The sequence below is a fragment of the Phalacrocorax carbo genome, chromosome 5 (assembly GCF_963921805.1).
Source record: "Phalacrocorax carbo chromosome 5, bPhaCar2.1, whole genome shotgun sequence".
NCBI lineage: Eukaryota > Metazoa > Chordata > Aves > Suliformes > Phalacrocoracidae > Phalacrocorax > Phalacrocorax carbo.
This window is the reverse complement of record NC_087517.1, coordinates 60,989,437-61,013,594: the sequence shown is the minus strand read 5'-3', so window position 1 is coordinate 61,013,594 and position 24,158 is coordinate 60,989,437. Positions and strand designations below refer to the sequence as shown.

Genomic DNA, 24,158 nt, shown 5'->3' with positions numbered 1-24,158 from the left:
ACTTATCAAAGTGGTACCAGGCAGAGCAGGACCTTCAGAAGGGGAAGAGGTATCAACAACCAGATACACAGAGATGTTTTATACCTAACACTAAACATATATGGCTTTGGAAGAGTTTTTAGACTCAGATTAAATAAATTAAGGCATATTCTTGTTATGGATGGAAAGGAGATTTAGCTATTATGAAAGAAACATGCATCCTATCACTCATTTTTTACTAAACATTTTCCTACAATTTGGAACGCTGACTGGAGATTACATATCACAACTCCTTGCATATGTATTTGTGCGTCCTACCTAAAATGTAAAAAAAACCCCAAACCCAATTATTTTCCCTCATATAAAATCAGGTAACAGGACATTGGGACAGGTGTTTGGTTTGGCTACAGGGAATGTTAGATATGGAGTAGTGGCTCTGTCCATCTCCGGAATTAATACATCACATTCAGTACACAATTCAAGTCTTTTAAAAATACAGTATAAACGGAAGAATTACCTGAAATGGGAGCTGTGACTGATGGCTGTATAGGATAGGCCTGCTGAACAAATGGCTTTACACTAGAAAAAGAGTTACACAAAAATCATACACCATGCCATCCACAGTAAATACCATTAGAGTCTCATAGTATAAGAAAATACATAGTTAATGACCTTCACCCACCAACATGTCTCTTCCTTGCATAGCATATTTAACAGACAGACAGTAAAGAGGTAATAGAGAGAGGGGGGATGAGAATTACACCCAACAACTTAAAGCGAGTTGCAAGTGTCGCAGCAGACATGGATGGTGATTGTTTTGACTCCCAATAAATCCAGAGGACACTGAACTACAGGGGCACAAAAAATCCCATGGACCTCAAGGGAATAAGGTGGGAGAAGCTAAAAAATAAGGCTGGGAAACATTGATCCAGAGACCACAGCAGGGCTGAAAATGTAACACCTGACAGAGGGTCAAAGGCTTCCTTCTCCATATGGCGCTGTTGCTACGATGGTGCCGAAGGGCAGCAACCCCACTGACCACTAATGGGCCTCATACAGGCATCTCCTGCCCCGCAGGAAAACACGTCCCCCTTGCCTCCAGTATTGCTCATATATTTTAAAGAGGATGGATGTATTTGTGCTGGAAACTTATTCACAGGCAAAATCTTACCAGCTGCTTCCCTGGCATTACCATTGCCTCTCACCATGCAATGGGAGAAAAAGGAGTGTGCCCATTAGGTACTCAGCTTCAGCTCTGAGGTCTGGGGTCCCTTATAACTTTTTGAATGTGAGTTTACATCATGTAAAGGCTCTTCCTTTCCCTACAGCTATCTTTTCCTCCTTTTTAGAAAAAAATGCAAGTTCTTGCCTCATGGATACCGTCTGGCAGCAAAGTGCACAAGCCAGCCCCACACTGCATATAGAAGCATATTTTGATTTTCAGACTTACTCTTGCGAGGATCCAGGCTGCCCCGTTTGAATCATGCCCGGCCAAAACTGAAAGAAGAAAAACAAACAAACAGACCCAGAATTGTTTTCTTTGCTGAAAGATTTTGGATATTTCTGAACAAGCATGATTCCTTTTGCAAACACAGGCAAAAGCATTAATCCATTCATTCAGCCTTAGTTTTCTACTGAACGTTGTTAGAGAATACAGGGATTTTTTTGGGGACTCAACTAACAACTTACCCCAGGTGCCCCAGGAAATGTAGGACGGGGAATTCCTGGCAGGCCCAGCTTGTTGTGAATAGCAGTAGCTGAGACTATCTGAGCTGATGACATTGCTGCCATGTGCTGGAGTGCTTTGTCCTTTGCTGTCTGATCCTTTAATATGACAATTACACGGAGTCTTAAAACATTTGGCACAACAAATGATGTTAAATAACTGCAGCTACAAGCACATAACTAAAAACTTAAAAAGCCACACAGAAAATGCAAAAATAGCAAACCATGCAGGAAGAAAAAAAAATACAGCATGGAGGCTAACACTCAAACTACCTCAAGGCAAAACCTCCTCTCAGACATGCATGGTAGACCTGAATTCTCACAGTCTGCTCTGCCAACACACAGGAAGCTCTGGGAGAGCAAACTACTGCCCGCTTGTTTATCTGGGCAAATTCTGCTGATTTTTAAATCAGGCTGAACTAAACATGGTCTGCTGCTAAGGCTCTGCCTGCAGGACAGGGAGCACTGAGATTTGAGCTCTATCATTTAGATCTAAGAGAAGTTTGCCTTTCATATTACACTGTAAAATGAGAACACAGAACTGCGACTGACTCGCAAACAATGACAGGTTTCTCTTCATGCTAACAGGTTTAGAAACATTTTAAATTCTGGTTTATGACAAGTATTTTAAAAGTTAGATAACAAAAATGTAAACAACATTTTAAACTTCCAATTGTGGTATTTTACTGATTTACAGTGTTCCCAAAGAAAACAATCAGCCATAAAATTTCTGCTGTTTTCAAGCACACAGAAACAAGTTTAGGAAAAGATGGGTTATTACTAATTACTTGTATTAGAGCAGCGCTTGGAGTCCTAGTCGCTGCCAATCATATATGATCACAGAATAGAAAAGGAAAGCCTCTTAATGCAACAGAATTAACTAAGTGGATATCTTAGGTCAGGTAAAATAAGTAAACAACAGACTGTTACTATCTGGTAAAGTGGGGTTCCTCATCCAGAAGTACTGTATTAATAGGTGCTAATATTTAGGTACGTGACTTAGAATGAAGGAACACAAGCAGTATTAAGCAAGGATTTTGGTTGGGTTTTTTTTCTGGTTTTATTTTACAAGCAAAGTAGCAAGCATGCTGGCAGGAGATGCATGCTCTTATATATGATACATGACTTTGCACATATGCTCCCTCTAAAGCTTGTATATAGTAGTACTATAGGTGAGCAGTTTCTTCCTTTGAATAGCTCCTTTAGAAACAGCACAGGCTGAAAGTACAGGAAAAGCTAGCCAAAAATTCTGCCAAGCACAGCTAAGGTACATAATACTTGGTTTAGTTAAAATACTTACCATGCTTGTTACCTGGATACAACAACAAACAGTTTATTAAAATGCTTGTGTAGAATAGCAGATTCTTAGCAAAATATGAACAAAATATTAAGAGACAAAGGAAGAGCAGTTTGCTCAACATTAAATATCAGGTTTAAACAAATGTATTATTTTCACCTAGGGACTGATTCATTAAAAGGAAGAAAAAAAGGATAAAAAACTAACAACAAAAACCGGGTGGAAGATAAACCCTGCCTCCCTGCATGAAAGCTGCAGGTACTGAATGAAGGGGTTTATTGCTGAGCTTGTTTCCCTGAGCTGTGCAAGGAGCCCCTGCGGGTGCCTCTGTGGCCTGCAGCCCGGGAGAGCACCAGGTGGAGCAGGGGAGTAGCTGCTCCAGCAGCATCCCCCCTCTGCACCTCGCAGGAGGTGCAGAGTCTGAAGTGGGTGAGGGTCTGAAGTGCAAATCGCTGCGGTGCTCCTGCAGAGGCATTAGCACCTGCGGGCTCACCTGCACTGCCTCCCGCTCAGCGGCGCCGGGGGCTGCTTTCTGATCTGTCCAAGCCTCAGGACAGTGCATCCACAGAGCAGCTTACGGAGGCGGGGGGACATGCTATCCATCAGCGTGTGAACAAACGTGGTCGTTTCTCCAACTTGTAGCTTTCCCATATAACCACGACCAGTTCACTGGGTAAGAGCTAGAAGTCAGCTCTGGCTGTGCCAGCTACTGGCACTCACCTCTCCCTGCCCCAGGGTAGGAGGGTGTGCAACAGGAGGTTTGCACACAGCATGTTTTACTGGCTGCCTTTGGATGTCTGCAGACCTCTGGGCTAAAAAATGCTTTGTTGGTTGTTAAGAGGTGGCACTTCCCTGAGATTCACGCAGCTCTCCAGAAAGCCAACCCCTCTACCCTCCTGCACAGTAAGAAGGACCTTCCATCATGAAAACATGAAAATGAGATGTCCTTAAGCAATATGGAGATGCCAGCCCCACCAGACTTTTCTGTTCCTTTTCCCTCCTTTTTTTGCTAGGTGAGCTGGCTTGGAAATGACAAACCATGCGTCACCTGCAGTCAGCTGAAACATAACAGAAGAAAACGGACAGTGGATCCATGTCTTGTGTGTGAAATGTGTGTTTCAAGAGATGGGTGCCTCTGGGTCCTAGTAACTTCCAAAACTATGTGACCACTACTTTTGTGACTTCCTTACTCTCCAGAACTGCTGCGGCACTACAGCCTCCTCTCCTGCACTGCTTCCTGGCTGCCACCAGCCATGCCAGTGCCACCACATGAAGGTGCAGCCAGTGCCTGTGCTCCTGCCAAGTTCCCAAACTCATACTATTCTGCTGCTACAGTGGCCTTACTCTTAGGTGGATCTAAACTAAAGGAGAATTTTAAAGTATAAGCTTTGTTAGGGTTATAAAAGTCCACACCTGGAAGTTGCATGAGCCCAGGGCAAGTTATAGATCTATGACATAGTTCATCTTGCCTCACTTTAGCCAAGTGAATTGTCCAGTCTAAGGCAAACAGCTAACCTCCTGCTATTGTTAGTGCAGTAAGCACCTACAATGTGTTTCTTCCTTACCAGGCATCAAAACCAACCAGACTACATTACTCTCTGTAATGTTATCACTGTCCAAGGACTAGAATAGGAGCCAGGACACCCAGCTTCTACATGGCAACAGCTATGGCAGGTAAACCCCACAATAACAGACGAACTAAAGAAAAATTTTTGAAAACTTACACTTCCTACAAGACCTTCTGTCCACAGAAGGAGGAACACTTAGACTGTCCCGTGTAGCTCTTAGCTGCCATTAGCAGTGAGTGCAATGATCCTTAATTTTAGAAACAGCGACAGGGATTTTTGGAGGGAGAAAACATCTTTCATTTCATGACATGAGAAGGGATGTGCCTTCCATCTTGCAAGTTGCTGCTTTTCTCCCCAGAATGTTTTACATTTTGTGGAGGCCATTCATCTCATCCTCTTTGACTTATTACATTTTCAGGAGAATGGAGAGAAAGCAAAAATATATAGGATGATAGCTTAGAAATACAGCCCTTGCAATAGAGCTAGTCTTGAAGAGTTTCAATGACTCCTACAGAGTTTCACAACGGTGACCAAACTGCCAGCTCCACTGGACATCATCTGACTCAGGCCAACACACATCAACTTTTGTAGGCTTAGGAACATCTGCATAGTTGGAAGATCAGTTTTTCTCAAAGTAACTGTAACTTCAAGTCAACCATTACAGAAATAAAATTCAAAATGAAATATGAATACATAAGAGGTCCTGACTGCCATGGGCAAAAAAGCACCTCCAGCTCCAGGAAGGTTTTGGAGAGCTGCAAGGTGGTGGCCTATGCTTGTATAATCAGGCAGCCTTCGCAGTCTTCAAAAACAAATGGAAAAATGACATTTTAAAGCTGTTTATTTAAATTTAAATATTAGCTTGTCTGCCACTTAAAAAAGAAAGTATATGTTCTTTTTTTTTTTTCCTGAGAGTGCTCATAACCAGGAGGGAATGAGTCTTTCTACCTATCACTGCAACGTGGCCGCTTCTGGGATGAAAGTTGGTAACTGATTAATAACACACAATGGTATTACATCACAGTTTAGGCAGCAAGAGAAGTAATATATCCAATTAAAACGGCAGGGGTAATTTATACAGGCAGATTACAGTAATTACCCAGGTTGGAATTTGGCCAGGACAAATGGGTTAACACCCCTACTCTAAACAGGAACGTTGTGGGATTTTTAATGACCGCAAATAGTTAAGACTGTGATTTCCTATCATGTCCAAGACAGAAAGGGTTTGGTTTTGCTCTCACTTGTGCTGCTGTATAAAGCTGGAATAAATCCTTTCAGGTCAATGAGGTTTACACTGATGTATGTAAAATAAAAGTTCGGCCCAGTGTGCTGCAGAGTCCTGTGCTGAGGTTCGTCAGAAGCTCAGAGGGACAGTATCTCGTACTGAATCATTACATCCTGCTGGAGCTTAAGGTATTCTTTGGATAGGTCCCATCTGGCCCTGACCTGGCTTGACCCTACTTAATTTATGAGCTCTGATGGGATTGCTGCTGCCCAGGAATGACACTGTAGTAAGTAACAGACTGCACTCTTAAGACTGCTGCCTTCCTCTCCCTTTATGTGCGGTACGTAATTAGTAATGAATGTTACTGAGGTGGATTTAGAGTACAATCAGTGGAAATCTGGTCTAGTTCCACCAAACCCCTAAAATGTCATCACTGTAATGGAGATCAGGATCTGCCTCATGTTTTAGCCGACTGCTTCTGGCTGCAGTTGCAAACACTTTTTTTGAACACGTAAGCACTATAGAATCTAATGCAAGGAGACTATAACTTTTAATGAATCAGGCCCTTGAGGTTTACTTTTCACCCATTAATTTTGGAATGTAAAATACATAGTTAAATTAGATAATAATAATTCCCCAGTATCATCCAATTATAAGCTTAATATCTATAAAAGCCCCACATGAAACAAGAGTTCTACATGACAAGCTCAAAAGGATTTGTGCTTGACTTTCTTTTAATCCAACATAAACAGAAGAATAATTCAATCAATCAGTTCAAATGAGTTCTACAGCAAAAAATAAGAACTGTTATCCTAGAATGATAAATGGGGCTTTGAACACCATGTTATCTATGACTTTGGGGAAAAAAAATCTAAGACAGTATGAGGAAAAGTAAGCACAACAGAACACCGTATTAATTCAAGAAGCCCTCAAATCTGTACCAATATTTAAAATACAAAACTGTAAGGAAGAAAAAATAACATAAGAAACAACAATTTGCTCACAAAATGGATATTACAGTAACACTAATGTAAAATAGACTCTTAATAAGCAATTTTGCAGATGTTATTTCTGCTCAGATCTCATATTGATTCAAATAACCTTTGCAATAATTAGCTGTAGCTCAAAAAAAGATAAACAAATCATGAAAATATACAATTGTTCTGGACAAAAGATAAGAGAGCACTTCAGTGTTTCTAGCCCTGATCTCCAATTTGCTTATTATTAGAGAAGACAGGAGTAAATACAAAAGCTGGCTATTTCAGCCAGGCAATAGCTAATGCCAAGAAGAGAATGCGCATTCAAAGCTGTCCCAACTTGCTGCCTAATGAGTAGCAATTAATCCATCTTATTGTATTTCAAAATGCTGAAGACTCCATTCACATCAAAGGGAATTTTTCAAGGCTTTTATCATTGTTCATTTAAAAAGTATAGAGCTATCTTTAGCATTTTATAATTGACAACAATATTTTCTTTTTATCCCTCAATGTGGAATGTAGAATAATGGATTTTAAAACATGTAATACATGTGAACTGTAGGCATTTTAATGTTTCTTTTTGTGCCTGTCTAATTAATCTTGCAGTATGAAAAAATATTTGAAACGAAAGTCTAATTTAGACATATATCCTGCTGTGAAGACCTTTACTCTATTTATGCACAACTTCCAATCCATCTTTTCTCCTGAATGGACAGAAGTGACTTTGGCTCCCGGTCAATGCAAAGGTGGGAAATCCTGCAACCTAACACTATGGGCTGGTGTATCTGACACGGAAATACAACATTAGAGTGTGAAAATTCTGCTTTGCCTCCTCCAGTCCTTGCATGAGAGGAAATGCCATGAAGAGGAGCTGCCTTTCAGATCTGTCTCAAAGGACAGCTTTATCTCAGCCTCTCTTTCCATTTTCATGAGATGAAATTTCTCTAACTTCAGGAAGATTTTAATAAACTCAGAAAATTAAGATTAAAGTCTCCAAAATAGGAGTATTTTCCTGCTGTAAAAAGAATTAAAATGTACAACATCCCTGGAAGGGCTGATGAGACATTCTCTACCAGTCATCTTGAAATGCAGCAATAGCATTTACGCACAAAATATCTTTTTCTTGCAGTCTAAGGATCCTCTGTTCAGAGTGACTGTAGGAACTTATCATCAAAGAAAAGGGACTTTGCTGAACCAAGCAGACTTTATGGCCTGCAGGTGAGATTTCAATCTGTTAGGTAAGCTTCAGTAATACTCTATCCAATGCCATGGGGGCAGATAGCTCTAAAATCCTTCCATCCATTTGGATATTTGCAGAAGACAAACACAGGAAGATTCACCCAAGTCGTCTCCTTGCTACGAGCAGGATTCAGACCAAAGCAAGATCTCTTGGTATAAAATAAACTCAGCAGGCACTTGGGGAACAAGGGTTATTTGTTATACCCTTCGTCAAAGTAAGAGACCAGGAACTGAGGTCAATGGGACAGATTGGCCACATCTTGAAAGATCGATAAGAAATGGCATTATGAAGAAAACTGCTAGCAATGGATGTCAGCTGGGGGACAAGCACCTCTGTGCTGTGCCCCTGCAGTCCTCAAGTGCCTGCCTTTATTTCAGCTAAAGCAGTGCTGACACACAGGGAATGACCAGCTTCTCTGCTATACCCTGCCTGTGTATGTGTGGGAGGTGTGCAGAGGGGATGTCTGGTGGCAAGAGGAAGAAACATGGGAGATGGAGATGCCCTCAGGTCAGAGCTGGCTGAACTTGTAGCTATGGACTGGCATGAAGGATCTCTGCATTATTCCACAGAGTGCTTGCCTGTCATGCTGTAGGTAGGAAACTTGACATCAGATGCATGCATTTTTCTTTTTAAGTAGTAAGTGCTCCCCTGGATGCCACCAGTCACAGGTTTTACGGAGTAATTGCAGGACCCAGCTCATTGACAAAAGGGCAAGACTGGCCTGAGTCAGAAGCAGTGCTTCCATTGGCTATCGCCTTCTTTGTCACCCTTCACTGGTAAATGTGGGGAGCACCCACTCCAGGAGAACAAGAGCCCATTATCTGCCTGAAGAGGTTGATTGGGAAGTCCAGGTTGCTGCCAAAATGGTCCCCATTGAAACAACGGGCACTTGTAGATGCCAAAACGTATTCATAGATGGTTCAATACAGGAATAATACAAAAAACAGGCAGTAGTGCTAACAAAATGTCTGGAGCAGCAAGGTTCCTTCTCGGGTCCAAAACCAGTGGTTTCTCCCACTTCTAGGGAGTAATTGCAGCTGCCTGGCAGAAAAAGTGAGGACTGTCTTTCTAATAAAGAAAGCTCCCTCATGGCACCTTCTTGCATCAAAGTTTCATCTCTTCCATGTGAGGAGAGAAAGGTCTGCCAGAGGCTGCAACTTCTCTGGAGGAAGACTGTGCAAGAACGCTGATGTGCCACGGCACCTCGTTTGCTGAGACCAAGAACGGCAGGAAAAAGAGGAGGGAGGGAGACAGGGACAACGTGGTTCCTTCGCCCTTTCTGGGCACCCCGCCGGCTGGGGGCCATGGACGAGTCACCAGGGCTGTGTCAGGCTCTCAGGGGAGCTAAATCCTGGGGCAGCATGAATACCCTGGATCAGGGGCAGGAGAAGCAGCCTGGGATCCACTGGCCAGCAAGACTTGCTGGGGAAGGGCTGGGACAGCCTTTGCCTCCAGTGATGCCTGGAGGGTAGCAAGGCCAGGGGCCAGCAGACCTCTGTCATCAGTGTGCACTCTGTCTTCACTATGTAGTCGTAGAGAGTTGAAGCAAATGCCCCGGCAGAGTGTTGGGGGCATGAAGGAGAGAGACTCTTCCTGAAGCAATTAATTCCTTGCACCAAAATGGCAGCTCCCCCACTGTCTACTCAGCTCTGGGGGAGCTGCAAACCACTGACAGGTGGAAAGCAGCGGCAGGGTCTGGAGCCCTTACTAACTATTTCGTTGCCCTAACAGTTTTCTCCTTCTTCAGGCAACTCCTTAAAATGAAAAATCCCTTTGGATCTCTATTTATTGCAAATGACATCGAGGCTAGAGGTTTCAAATATTACTAGGGTTTAGCTATCTTCTTTCTTCTTTGGAAAGCTTCAATTAAAATCAGACAGCGGGTGTAGTACTTAAAAAATACTTTTTGCTTTATAAGTGTCTTTGTTTTTTAAGCTATTTTGGGCATTCAGAAAGGGAAGCATTTTAGAACAGTAAATCAAATATTTTTGTTAGGCTCCTAGGCCTGTATTGTGGTATCTGAGTGGGCTTCCTGATTTTTGTAGCCCTGAGCGCTCACCAGTCCTATAAAACTCCCTGAGAGTTGCTGGTACTGAGCACCTCTGAAAGTAAGGTCACCTATTTACATACTTAATTTTAGGCATCAAGGATTGACAATTTAAGCTTAAAATGCTACATATCTCTGTATTATTGCACCCTTGGTTAAAAAGCAGTATGTTTAAGTTGTCTTAGTTGTTCCTTACGAACCCCAACTGCTCAGCCAGTGCAGCTAAAAAGCCAGCCACCAACAGCCATACAAGCTTGCCAGCATGCTGCCCACTGCGGATGAAAAACCCAGTGCTTCTGTCAAGGAGGCCTGTTACAAAGCCAGGCTGTTATTTATACGCTGCAGTTCCAGATCATGGTAAGCATCTGCAGTGCTCACCGCTTAGTATTGTGAAATTAATTTCTGAAACATTTTGCTTTTCAGCTAGAACAAAAATGTGATTTGTTCCCATGTGGGGAAAAAACCTGACAAAAAGAAAAAAGGAGGGAAGTAGAAGATTGACAAATTCCTTTGCTTTTTATTAAAAATTAAAAAATCAACATCAAAAACTGCAAAACCCCCTCCTCCACTTTTAAGTAATGGGAAAACAAAACAAAAAAGGTCCCAAGACCTCCACTGGAAAACTTGGGAAAAAAAGCAATCCAAGAAACCCCTATTAAGCATTTCCAAGAGTTTCTTTTTAGCCTTTGAATTTATTTTATGGAAACCAGGGAAAATGGGGACATGTACAATTCATCACGTCAGATTAAGCAAACATACTTAATATTCCCTGAACAGGACTCTGACTGAGGCTCTCCAAAGAATAAATGTCAATATTTTCCCTTAAAAAATTAAAATTTCAGGGAATCTTGTAAATAGTATGTAACTTGAGGTGATACTAGATTGTACTCTAGAAACACCTTATAGTTAGGGCAATTTTGATAATCTGTGCTCTCTGGCACTTGGAATAAACCATGTATTTTAAGTAGTCTTGATAGCATTTCAAAATGACAGACAAAAAACTTTTGGGAATGGAAAACAATTACCCCAATTACCCCTCTGGAAAAAGCAAAAAAAGAAAAAGCATATACACAACTGCATAAAAACCCTGTGTATTTAAATACACCACTAGCACTTAACTGTTAAAAAAAACAGACTAATGGGTTAAAAATCAGGTTTAGGTGCTGAGCTGTTACAAAGAGTAGTTCACTTTGCATTTGGACAGTGTTAAAACAACGTTTTTAATGTGGATGCTAGTGCAGAAACCGGAGATTAAACACAAAGAGACGCAGACAGCTACCACATGCAGGAAAACGAGGTTACAGGCACGGCAGCACCAGGCGCTCGCCCATCACCGCGGGGAGGAGGAAGGGACAGGCATAGCAACCACAAGCCCAAAAGCAGAAAAGCGCATACCTTCAGCTTGGAATGAAAATCACGAGATTTCCTTCTGGCAAGAACCTGAATGTGACTAGACACCTGCAGGGTAGGGGAAGGGAGGAAACAAAGGAAAAGCCTGTAACCATGGAGATGAAAAGCCCCCTACAACTGGGCAAGCCAAACGTACCTTAATGGCGGCTTGAATTTCTCGAACTTTCTTTCTTGCTAAGACCTGTATGTGACTAGACACCTACATTGTTCAGGTTTATAGGGGAAAAAAAAAAAACAACAAACAAAAGAAAAACAAAAAGCAAATCAAATTTAAAATGTCTATTTTTTTCTTAATAAAAAAACTTTTCTGAGGGGAGGAAGTTATTTGCATCTTCAGTAAGCTCTGCTGTTAAAGATACCACATTCCCAGCCAGATACCAAGCTCTTAGCACCGAGGCTTAACAATACAGGTCATCACTGCAGTGACTTGATTAAGGGGGGAGGGAAGTGACCCACCGGGTTGTGCATTCAGCTACAAGATAGAAGACACAGTTCACAGTTGGACACAGCCCACATGCTTTGGTACTGATTCCATCCGTGGCTAGGCCCTGCGCTCTCGCGCTGGGCGCCAACAGGATTTCTACCCCATCTGCTAGAGATGCAGATGCCCACTCTGACCATTTGCCACTAGGCTCAAGACACAACTTGGCACTGAGAAGTTTTATCCGTTGTTTATTGTGTTCTGCAGCTCCAATGAGGAGCCTTAGGCGGCATTTTGACCCCACTGAAATGCTCTAAATTCTGGAACAAAGGATAAATTACTGGCACGACATAGGTCCCTGAATCTGTGCTGACTTCCTCCGTAATCTCAGCATCAAGTCTGCCCACAAGACACTCATCTAAGTGCAGACCAGTAACTTGAAATCAACTTGAGTGATCATTATCACATGTGTCACATATATGTGAGATAAGTGTAATGGGTTTGGCCCATCGTCATTATATTTTGGTAAAAAAAATTGTGTAAATTCAGTCCTGCACTAGACCAGGTATTGGTCAGAAGTTGTTGCCTGTGCAGTGAAGGGTCTGGGCCCAGATTCACCTTCCTGTTTACTCAGGCACATACTGAAATCCATGTTATTAATGATGAGGGTTTAATGATGCTGCCCAGCACCGCTCAGTAGTGCTCAGCGTCCTACAGCCCTCTTGCGTGAAGGTTTAAAACCTGCAGTGACGGTAAAAATCTCTAAAGAGAAATCTCTTATTCTTATTTAACCCAGGGCATACCATATCAAGTGTTGTACATTTTTCCTAAGTTAGTTACAATTCCTGTCTGGGAAAGAACAAAGCAAAAGAAAAGGAGAAACAAAGCTTGATTTCCTCCCTCTGTAAGACTATTCCATGACAATAGTACCAAAAACCCTTTATTTTTAGTAGGAAAGGAAACAATAATTTATAAATGAGCACAGCCCCCAAATGCCACCTTCAGAGACTTCTTCAGGAAGCAGCTCAGGAACAAGTTTGCAGTAATTCAGAGTTATATAATTGCTTACTAAGCAATTTTGTAGTCAAACACATAGACCAAGTTTTCACACACGTTCATTTGTTTTGCTTTCAGTGGGATATTAGTGGTATTAAAGGTTATACAAGGAGCACAACTGTAACGTTTAATTGCTTAGTTGAAACTCAAAAGAAGCAACAATCAAACTTTTCTAAACACTTAGTCTAAAGTGATTTATTAATCACTATAGAGGGATGTACAAGTTTGGAGGCAGAACATTGCCATGTGTAAGTCATCACAGCCCTCTTCATTTCACTGCAGCTCTACCAGGACATGCTGGCCAAGGATCTAGCCCCAAGGTCTGCATTTTGACTCCTGGTGCGATTTTAAGATCCTAGCGTAACCCTTGACTACTGGAGATCGCATGGGCATAGCTGAGAACAACTTGGGACTTTGCCAATCTTTTGTTTGTTCCTCCTCCGTGTGCTGCAGTTTCTCTCTCATGCCTTTTTTCATCCCTTGTACATACGTTGTTTTCCTAACTGACAAAGGACACTACCCAGGGCAAAATATCACCCAGTCCAAAGTGCTTTAAATCCAAGTGCTGGCAGCAGGCCATCTTTGTGTGTGCTGACTCAGCGTCACCTTTCCCTGCATTACAAAACACACGTTGCATGCAAGTGTACGAGCCTCTGCCTTCCCCTTCATCACGCACGTGGATAGGGAGAAGGGAAATCTTGCACTGATGTTAGAGAAAGTGAGAGGACTCTGTGATTTGCAAAGCATTTTGAAACAGCGCAAGAGTTTAGTAACCACCGCATACACTACACAGAGCATGTGCCTTCTGTGAGGCTGCTGATCACCACAGATATTCTAAATTAAAGGATTTAGTAATATGAGATAAGTTAATGGTTGTGTGGTAATTATCTGAAAAAGACTTAAGACTGGTTAGAGGTTTATTCTGACTCTTTGATTAATGAAATCTTACCATGATCTTACAGAACATGAGCCTGAAGGCTCTTGGTGATTTTTTAAATTATTTTTTCATCCTGTAGCAAGTACTGCCCATGAGCTGAGAGCACGATTAGGACCAGTCCTGAGAGATAGTTTTTATTTATTTACCTCTCATGTCCAAGGTTCATAACCTCTATTATATAGGTGAATTTTCTGGACTTTCAGAAGTTCCACTATTCACCATCTCAAATTAATTATTATATTCTGTAATTGTCCTTATAGAGAAATAGGGCACAATGCTTTATGCTTCTACTTCAAATTTTGATTTTTTTTTCCCCCCAAATACAGGGGATAATAGCTTCATGTGCACATAGGTTAATAAAAATTGCATCCTCAAACTGCCACTGAAATGATGCACAACATTAAAAAAATGGAGTTTTAAATATTTTCTAAACAGCATGTATTTAAACTGAACAGTGAAGTCAATACATCATCTCATCAGAGCTGAAGCACAGACAGCCACTGCAGCCAAAAATGCCATGTTTTGTCATTCACTGACATGCATACTTCCCCACTGGGTTATTTTACCTGCTTCCTGGTCCGTGTCTTCCCTGTTCTAAGTTTGATGTATCTGGCTATCAATTCATTCCTACCTGAAACAAAGAAAAATTCATTATAAGGGACAAGCAGCATTGCATCCATAAACACCATAAAAATACCACATTTAAACATACGAGTTCCATGCATATGAGGCTTATGTTTTCTTACACCTATTCCACTTCTCCTTTGCAAACTATTTATCAGTATATCTCATTGTTCTTCAGCATTTCTCTTCCCTCACCTTAACAGACATTTCATGTTCCACATGAACTATGTGCAGAGGGCTATGGGTTCAGTGTTTTCTCACTGAAGCCCTGCAGCTGTTTGCAGGCAGAGAGGCACCTCCTTGGCCAGAGGTGGTCCCCAGGATAAACTCTCAGGGCAGAACCCCTCATCCTTGGGGCTGGCATGAGGTCTGGGCTCCTCTGGTTTTGCTTCTGACTGTGCCGGGTGGCATTTTTCACACACACCCCCAGCCCACCTGGACCCCTGCTGGGAGATGGAGCTGCTCAAGAAGGTCGTGTGCCACCCGGGCTGAAGTGCCAATCACCCGGATGTTATGGATTTGCATCAGCTTTTCTCCAAGTTTTAATTCTACATGGAGGACAGCAAAATCTATCCTTCCTGCAAGGAAGCACTCTGCCTCCTCCAGTCCCAGTTCAGCAGCTTATCAATCACACCCTTAACTCTACACACAAGAGTGGTCACCCTGTGGTGCCCAAGTTCCTGCTGCAGTGGGGCTGATCAACACGGTGGTTTGTTATTTAGAGCTCTATTTCTCTTGGACACGTATAGTATTTCCAAGTTTCTAAAATGGCTATTTGACTCTTCTTCAGTCACACATTATGCTACCTAATGCAAACTAACATTTTCTTTCCAAATAATTTCCTTCCGAAATATTGCTGACATGGAAGATAACACAGTTTTATGTGGTGCCTGTTTATTTTCACTGCATATTATGTTACTTCTCCATGAGTTGTAATAACTTAAATATACTTGTCCTGAGTTATGAAGTTATTTGCATTCAGCACAGGGGATAAGCAGCCCATGTGTAGAAAATGAGAAAACTGATTTAGCAGCAAGCTGAAAATGGGGAGGTTAAGAAAATAACTCATCACCCACCAAGTTATTTTAAAGTGTATGAGTACATAGCTGGGGAGAGCAGAAAGTTGTATCAGCCAGGAACTCAAACTGTTTCTGTTTGATGTTGTTGGGGAGAGATGGGGAAGTTTTGAAGTAGCTTGCCTATGTCTGAAGGGTATTTTGTTGACTGGAAGATTGAACGCAATTAGTCAAACTGGACCTTCATTTTCCCTTTTCCTTCTGTCTTCCCCTCTGAGCCTTATTTTACACCCTTTGTATCAAATGTCTCACAGCTCCTGTCTCTTCCATGCTTTGTTTGCTGAATGGGTACTAGAATATGAAATACCAACGTGTTTCAGAGTAGAGCTGTGTTTTCTCCGATTCCCTTTTGATTTGGTCTGACTATGTGCCAGGTTTCCCGCAACACACCACTGCGATGGCAATGTGAGGTTTGTAACTCTTCAGCAGGTCTTTTCAGGACAAACCTCAAGGGGTAAATTTGCGTGAGCAAATTGTTACACAAACAAGCAACATTTCTGCACACAGATGAGGGATTTTCATATGCAAAACAAGAGTTAGTTAGCTAATTTCACGCAAAGACCTTGTCTTTTGGCTGGACTGCATTTCTGCAGCCTGTCATGCCCACAAGGTACTTGCCATTTGCAGTGAACAAGTGCCTTTGTGTTCATGGGGTGAAACCAGGGAATGCTCAATCTCTGTACTGCTCTGTTCTCATGTACTTTCTCACCATCCAAACAGTTCACTTCAAATATGGAGAAATAGTTTTCACAGTGGTGGCTGTCCGCCTCTGTCCTTACACTGTAACAGCAGCTACCTCACAGTGACAGGATTGCAAATTCACTTGCAGGTGCTGGGCATGGGCAGAAATGGAGCTGCTCTGCTCATCAGTAGTATGAGATGGAAAAGTTCTACAGTGGAAGAATATCATACAGTTTGGGAAACAGCACCGACAGAGAGGTTGAGAGCCTAAGGCTATGGTAACGAGAAGGGAGAGGAAAAGGTATACAACGATGGCACATCATACTAAATGTTCATTGGATGAGAGTTTTCCAAAACCTTCTTGCTTGGCACTTTTTATGCCTCTGCAGTGTCCCTTTAGTGAGTACTAGGCTAGTAGACAGTAAAGAGGTACACAAAAATTAAAAGAAAAATAGGAATATGCATTTTACCACCTAGCAACAGGGAGCCTGAAGGGGTGGTAGCCTGCAAGTGCAGCCCTCTGCTATTTGGTGAGATTCAGAGATCACCACATTCCTGCAATCACCAGCATGGTAGGTGGTATGAACATTTTCATATGTCTAAATGCACATTTTGATTTAATTGGGGAATGCCCCCACTCCAGAAAGTACTTTCTTTTGCATATCTTTAAGTAAGTGCATACATTAAGCACTCAGAATACTGTTTTGGTGCAAAAAGAGTTGTCAGGTTGTCCTTATCAGCAGCTGGCAACTCTGCAAGGTCAATGACTCTGTATGGTGATGTAAAGGATGCGTTGCTGTCTCCTGTCCCTCCGTCTGTACTGAAGATGTTTCAGACACACAGTCACATCCCAGGTCACTCCAGCCATCCCTGCCCATTAAGGCAATCCCATGCAGCTTTCAGCAATAGCTGAGGAAGGAAGAGTTAAACCTTCTCATGGTTTAACAGTTTTCTTCCCAGTCAAGAGAGCTAAAAAACTATTTTTAAAGGAAAGCTCAGATTCCCAGGCAGCCACTTGACAGGCAAAGCAGCTTTATAAAAAACACCAAGTACTGAAAGTCTAGACTGTATTATACAAAATACCACTCAAGTGCTGTCTCCGGTTGAGCTCCAGTCCGTCCATGAAGTGCTCTGGCTTGAATCAAGGTGGAGTTTCTCTAGCTGCTATCTAGCTTGGCAGAGGTAGGTCTAACAAGATTGTGGTTTTGCAAAGTGATCACTTCCCCTTAAGGTGAAGTCTAGCTGGAGCCTAGCTCAAGAACAGTCAACAGCCTAGAATAATTTGACTTAACTTACAGGGAGGAGGAACTCTACAAGGAACCATACAAAGTGGCCAAGGCCTTATATTTTCCTCTACAGCCATGTTTCAACACAGCAAAGAAACATGCACCAGGTTTAGCCACAGCAGAAGATATTGTAGCCTCATGAGGCTCCCTAAATATCCGCTGCCTGACCACAGTGATCTGAAAAGTTCTTTTTTGGTCTACCAAAAAGCCATAAACCCAAATATAAGCATTACCTGATATATGCAAGACAGATGCCCCTGACTAGAAGTTTACAGCTTTTATGTTATCTACCAAATACTGATGCTCTTTACCAGCTGACAGATACTAACAGAAAAGATCTTATCTCCTCACCAGCCAGGGCCCTGACAGGATTTTAAAGAAAGGAAGGCCAAATAATCCTAAAAACACACTTTCCTGTTCTTGGGAATAGGAAGAGTCTGAAACAAGAGGCTCGAGGAACTTCTTTAATTGACCATTAGAAACCTTAGGGTGAAAAATGCTCATTAATAAATAGATCTGTTTTTCTCTAAGAAGAGCTCAGCTGTGGAAATACTTCCCATACACGCCCTCCCTCACATTCCCTGTCATATATATCTGGGAAATTGCCTGGCAGAAGAGGTCAGGTTTATGAACTGCAAATGTTCATCTCCTTGTTATCCTCTATGACAGTCTCCTACTTTGAATGTTTTTGTTCAGGTATCAAAGAGAGGTGTGGGGAGGTGCCCGGTCAGATGAAACATATTCACAGCACAAGAATCTTTTTCCAAGGATCTTGAAATCATCAGGAGAGGATCACAACAAATATTTTATATAGGCTGCTTCTTCTGGTTTGGGTTATTTTTTTTCCCCCCTCTTCAAAATTCAGGCCTTATGTGTCATGCCCTTCTGTACTGTCAGTGCAATTGCCAACTATAATTGTTCCTGAGCTGATGCTGAGGAGGAGGCATTTTACACAACAGATCATCTTTTTAATCATGGCAGGAAGTAAAAAGGGATTCAGCTAGAAAACAGTGCAGGTGCTAGAAAACGCGTGAGGCTCCAAGGGGTGCCAAAGCCTCACTGTGGCCCCTCCGGCGAACGGCCGGGCCCCCGGGGCAGCCATGCTCCTGCCAACCAGCAGGACACAGGCTCACTCTGCCTTCCCAAAATACTGCCCCGTCTCTGAGGAGCATCACCCTAAACAAGGGAGTGTGCAGTGATCACGGACACCTCACAGGCGGCACAGAGGACTGACATTTCTGCTCTTCTTGTTCAAAATAAGTAGAAGCAGCTGCAAAGTGGGGAGGCTCCCACCCGCCTCTCCCTGGGGGAGGCAGTTGTTGCTCTAACAGAGGGCCCTTGTGTGGGGAAGCCTCCCCCACTAACGTTATTTCTAAAGACAGCCTAAAGCAGCCAAGCATCAGCCCCCACAGAGGTTTCCACAAGGCTCCCAGGTGCCACCCTTGGTGCTGAGGGTGAGTTTGGCCCCGCTCACCCAGCATGGGCAAGGACCCCAAAGGTGAAAATCAAACAGGCCACCACAGGCAGATCTACCAGGACCTGTGTGAGCTGTGGACATACCCCCAGCCAGGCCAGGTCCCTTTCCCCAGGTCCTAGCCACAAGCATTGCTGCTCAAACCCAGTCCCTACAGCAGCAGTGCACCAAGCCGGTGCATCACGTCCCTGCGTAGCTACCGGCCACGTGGTGGACAGACGTCTTTATTTAGAACATTAATGACACAAATTAAACCTCCGCCCTCCTAGCTCCCAGTAATAGGCACCATCCAAATGTGATAAAAATAGACAAGTGTGGGAAATCAAGCCGGTTATCAATTTGAAAATGAACAGCTAATTTTAAAAAGTTTTCATACTCTGCAAAATAATATAAGTAACAACCAAGTAGAAATGCCTATTCTTTTCAGATAATGGGGTACTATGATTTTCTCCAAATTCTAAGACACTGGCTTGAAATAGGTATTTCATATCCTTAGCACAAAGTCTGGGGACAGACCCGCACAAACATTTCATCTCCCAAGTCATGGTCATGCCATATTTTCACCATGGCAAAGTTTTTCAGCTGGTTTTAGTAAGCTCCATTTCTGTCAGCCTCTGCTCAAAGCTGGTACACAGCCTGGTGATTGCAAAGTGCCGCACATGTGCCCGGGGGCTAAATTTGGAGAGCTAGCGGGAGTTTTGCTTGATGAGGAGCCTACTGACGAGTTCGCCGCACCTCAGGCGAGCGCTCTCCTGGGACAGCCCCTGTGAGCGGCACTGAGCCCTTTGTCTGGCTGCCGAGCATGGGTCGGATCCAGATCCCACCCAATGTCCCTGTGCAGATATCATCAGTGGGGATGGGCTGGTTTTAACACTTTCCTCCATCAGAAGGTGGCCGTGGGGCCCTCGGGCGGCCAGGCTCCCAGCCTGTGGAGGAAGAGCCACTCTGCTGCAGCGCTCAGCCCCAGCACTTTTCGGCTCCGTTTTGCAGGCAGAATATCCGGCTTTGGGAGAGCTCACCTAAAATTTGCTGGTGCTGCCTTCTGAAGACGCTTTAAAGCTAAATTGGCTAACAAAAAGCCTCTTGTAGATAAAAGAGCTCTGCAAGTCAACAACTGGCTAAGCAGTTTAAACCCCTAAGTAAGGCATCCTCTATTTAAACGTTATAGGCAAATCTAATTTAAGCTTTTAAAAATATTATGGGCAGGTGTTTAAGTCGTCCGCACACTGGGTTTTGCGAGGGCTTCGGAGGGGGCTGGGCAGCGCTTCCCAGGCGGGCAGCATTTTGTTCAGACAAGCTTTCTGCAGAAGGCCACGTGACATAGGCCAAATAAACAGCATCTGGGGATTTTCAATTACAGACCTTCACCCAGCATGCCTGCACTGTAATCTCTACCAGATGAGGCTCAGGCCTCACTATTTTCAATAATTCACACACTGTGTACACATAACATGACAATAAGGGCATTCATGCAACCGCCTGATTCGCACATCAAAGCTCCCAAATGGCCAGCTGTAAGCATGCTTACTGCTGAATAATTCATTCTTTTCACAGGCTTGAAAAAACGCTCAGCGGGAGTTGGCAAGCTTGTGTTCTTTCCTGTGTGGTATGCTAAACTCAAATTTTGAAAGAGGTACAGCCCCACTAAAAAGAGTCAGAGATCCAACTATTTAAATGTGCATTTGCGAGCTTTCGGATGGCTGCTCACAAAAAAAAAAAAAAAAAGAGAAAAAAAAAAAGGAAGCGCTATGTTTCCAAGTGGGTAGCAGAGATAAGATGAAATAGCCTACATGTTTTCCGGGGCAGGTGTTTAATAGAAATAAAATTATAAAACTGCTTTCTGTATGGTAAGATATTTTTACACATATTATTCCTTGCTAAATATCTTAGATATACCAGAGGCATAATAGTTAACAAGTTCAGCAAACTTGAAATTTCCACATGCTTAGCATAAATTTTCTACTATATGGCAAAGAGGGTTTTAGTTAAGACTAGCACATATGAAAAAGGCAAACACAGAAACACCAGAGCTAATTCTGTAACCCATATTTACTGTTCTCACAGATATGGGTTGAATACTAATTTCTAGATGATATTTTAACAACTCTAAATTTGCAGCTGTGTCTCTGGACATTTAGCTCGCAACCGGTGAGTGTTCCAGATTTTGAAAATACTTTGGCTTTACACAACAGAAGCATCATTTCTTTAAGAAAAAAAAGAAAAGGGGGTGGAGGGTGGGGGAAGAAGGATCTGCTTCATAATATCAAGTTTTCTTGACTGTCAATCAATGCCAGAACCAGCAGGATCAACTAGTCATGACCTCTCCTTATAGCAAACACATGCTGCTTACCAGCTGTGGACTGTGTTTTTTACACCCTTTTCTCTATCATTCAGAATGGCTTCCTCCTAATCACAATAATCCCAAAAGTGCTAAAACATATCAATCGTCCTTTAAGCCCTGCCTACAAAAGGCCAGCCGTCCGGCCTTTATGGGCTTGTCCAACAGCAGCTGATACTTCATTCAACTACAAATCCAATTTAGCAGTTACAAGAGGTTTAGCATCACTGGAAAAATATTGGTGTTGATCCTGCACTCTTAAGTCAGCAAATATTCCTTTGCCATATTGTTTAGCTTTTTCTGCCATATTTACACTTCTGCTGGATTTTCCTGAATGAATTCAACAACAGCATTTAACCTCTGAACTGGTAATATTTACAGTTGATCAAACAGCAATTTTTAAAATATGTTTACCACAATTACAGAAACATAAGCCTATTTGTATTCCAACTGTTACGATTCTGAAAAAAACCCCAACCAACAACCCTAAAAACAAACACAGTCATTTCATTCAAAACCATAGAGCACACTTTATGTACTAGTCATGCAGGATGTTATTTATTATAGCCCTTTGGGCAAGTTCATGGCAATTCTTTAACTTATGTATTTTTAATTGCCAAGTGAGCCAGTGCAAACACTCCCTTGATCCCCCTACACTTTTTTTTTTTCTTTTTTTTTTTCCTCATTAAGCAGCAGTATATGCAATGCCTTGAAGTAAAGATGGGAGGCCCTATGCAGGGAATTTGCTATTCCCTAGCCCAAATATGCGAATCTGAGGGACCACTCAGTTTAGGCAGCCTTTAATAATGGGAATATAAGGCAGGAGACAGCTCCTCCAGCCTGTGGAAGAGAATGGGAGCTGCTTTTCACTTGCTTTGTAGTGAAAATAATCAGATTCAAACCTGCATCAAGCACAGGGTTTCCATATCTGTGCACGGGCACTTGCTGGAGGGCTGGGGCTGCCCAGCTCACCCGCAGCCAGCAATGCAGGCAGATCCCCACAGTCCCCCAGGAAATGGGGTGGGGGCAAAAAAAAAAAAACCCCACGCATCATAGACCTGCTGGAGCTTGTTGCTTAACTCTGCACTGAGACCTTGAACAGGTTCTGCCTCTGAATTCACATAGGGACCACGCACAGAAGTGGCCATCCCAGGACAGGACCAGGAGGAGACAAAGACCACAGGGTTCCTAAAATGGGTGGGTTATAAGGGCTGCCTGAGTGGTGTGTGTGTACGCGCACACACACACACACACACGCAAGATTACAATAAGCCACTTAAGTATTATTATACACAAATTAACTGCTTGAGAAGTATACTGTAACTGGGTTGCCCAAGAGGACAGGGAAAAGAAAAGATCCAACAAACAAAATAACCAAAATAATCCCTTTGGATGCTAATGAGTGAACAATTACAATGACTCATTGAAGTTATATCATAATGATATTTCCAAAGAAAAGCACTTTTTGTGCATTGTATTAAAAACAACAACAACAAAATTATCCCAGGTTGAAGCAATACCACAATTTACTTGATACAGCAAAAGGGAAATGACCTAATAGTAGCACGGAAGGATATTCTCCCCATGTCAAGTCTTAACCTTTTGGGTTTTATCCTAGTTTCAGTTGCAAAGAAAACAACAAAAAAGACCCATAGGCACATCTGGTTCAAAAGTCTTCATTGACACTAATGCAATGCATTGGATTCTGTTTGGCAGCTCTTCATACTGGGAAATATTCCACATAAGCAATGTTTATTAATTTTCTTCTTCTGAGTTTTTAAAAACACAGACAGAACATATTTCAAAAAGACAGAAGAGTGATCCAGAGATCTCTCTGAATATTCATTAATTAATATTTTGTCAGTGTCAGTTGTCTCAACAAAAGAAGGTTTTATAATTTACTCTAAGCCCCATTTAATTAAAATTTAAATGTTACAAAAATACATGGAAGTTTTTTGCTCCCTTGTAATTATATTATTTTCTACTTACTATAAACTGTATTTTACTGCAACCAAAAATGCATTTCAAAACAAACAGCAATTTCTAGGCTTCAGAATATACAAAGAAATCCCCATAGGAAAAAAACACCCAAACTTGACCTTTGCCATCTCTCTGGATCAGCTACAGATGTTTAGTAGATTATACAAAAACCTAGATGTCCTTAATCTGACATTCTTTTTTTTTTTTCCCTGCTATGATAGGAACTATTAGTAACCTATCTGTGAAGACCCCATGTGACTTCCACGTGTATATGTAATTGCTGTGTTGTTTTCCAAGGTAGTTGTAATTTTTCAGCAACATGAGCATTTCAGAAAGGGGAAGACTCTTACCCAATGCTACTGACAGAAAGTCTGATTTGAACAGGAATCCTTCAAATACACAGACAATGGGCTGGCTGACCTGTCATGCATGATGGATGAGTTAAGGGGATTAAAACCACTATTTGCATTAGAATAGATAAAAATTAGCAAAATAGAATTTCTCAGTAGGTGGCTTCAGTTCTGTTTGTTCTCTTAGGCAAAATGAAGTTCATTTTTTAAAGGAATTACAATTGTTTAAGTAACGCTTATTTGCAGAGGAGAAATTTTGGATGCCAGTTTGCGTACTATTGTTTACTCTTTAAAAAATCCACTTTAACTATCCCTACAACAGTATCCTTCCCCCCTCATGTTTAATATTAAAACTTTACACAACTACAATGTTCTAACCGCTTTAAACTGTATGTATATCTTAATGCTTACACATTTCTAAGCTGCATATACCCAAAAAAGTGTTTTGATTTCAGAGAGATGATCAA

General features: G+C 42.1%; 1 protein-coding gene across 8 annotated transcripts in view; it reads right to left on the bottom strand.

The window, feature by feature from the left end:
- TEAD1 (TEA domain transcription factor 1) overlaps window positions 1-24,158 on the bottom strand; it is a 159,125-nt gene that overhangs the window by 32,369 nt on the left and 102,598 nt on the right. For 2 of the 8 annotated variants that reach the window (XM_064452745.1, XM_064452742.1), the window contains 6 exons: window positions 14,449-14,513; window positions 11,605-11,667; window positions 11,454-11,516; window positions 1,669-1,803; window positions 1,430-1,476; window positions 497-558 (listed from right to left, as the gene is read on the bottom strand). In XM_064452745.1, the coding sequence (XP_064308815.1) occupies window positions 497-558; window positions 1,430-1,476; window positions 1,669-1,770 (211 nt within the window). In that variant the 5' untranslated portion in view covers window positions 1,771-1,803; window positions 11,454-11,516; window positions 11,605-11,667; window positions 14,449-14,513. Of the gene's footprint in view, window positions 1-496; window positions 559-1,429; window positions 1,477-1,668; window positions 1,804-3,004; window positions 3,402-11,453; window positions 11,517-11,604; window positions 11,668-14,448; window positions 14,514-24,158 lie in introns of those variants that run through there. The other 6 variants (XM_064452746.1, XM_064452743.1, XM_064452747.1 and 3 more) reach the window with 4 other exon arrangements.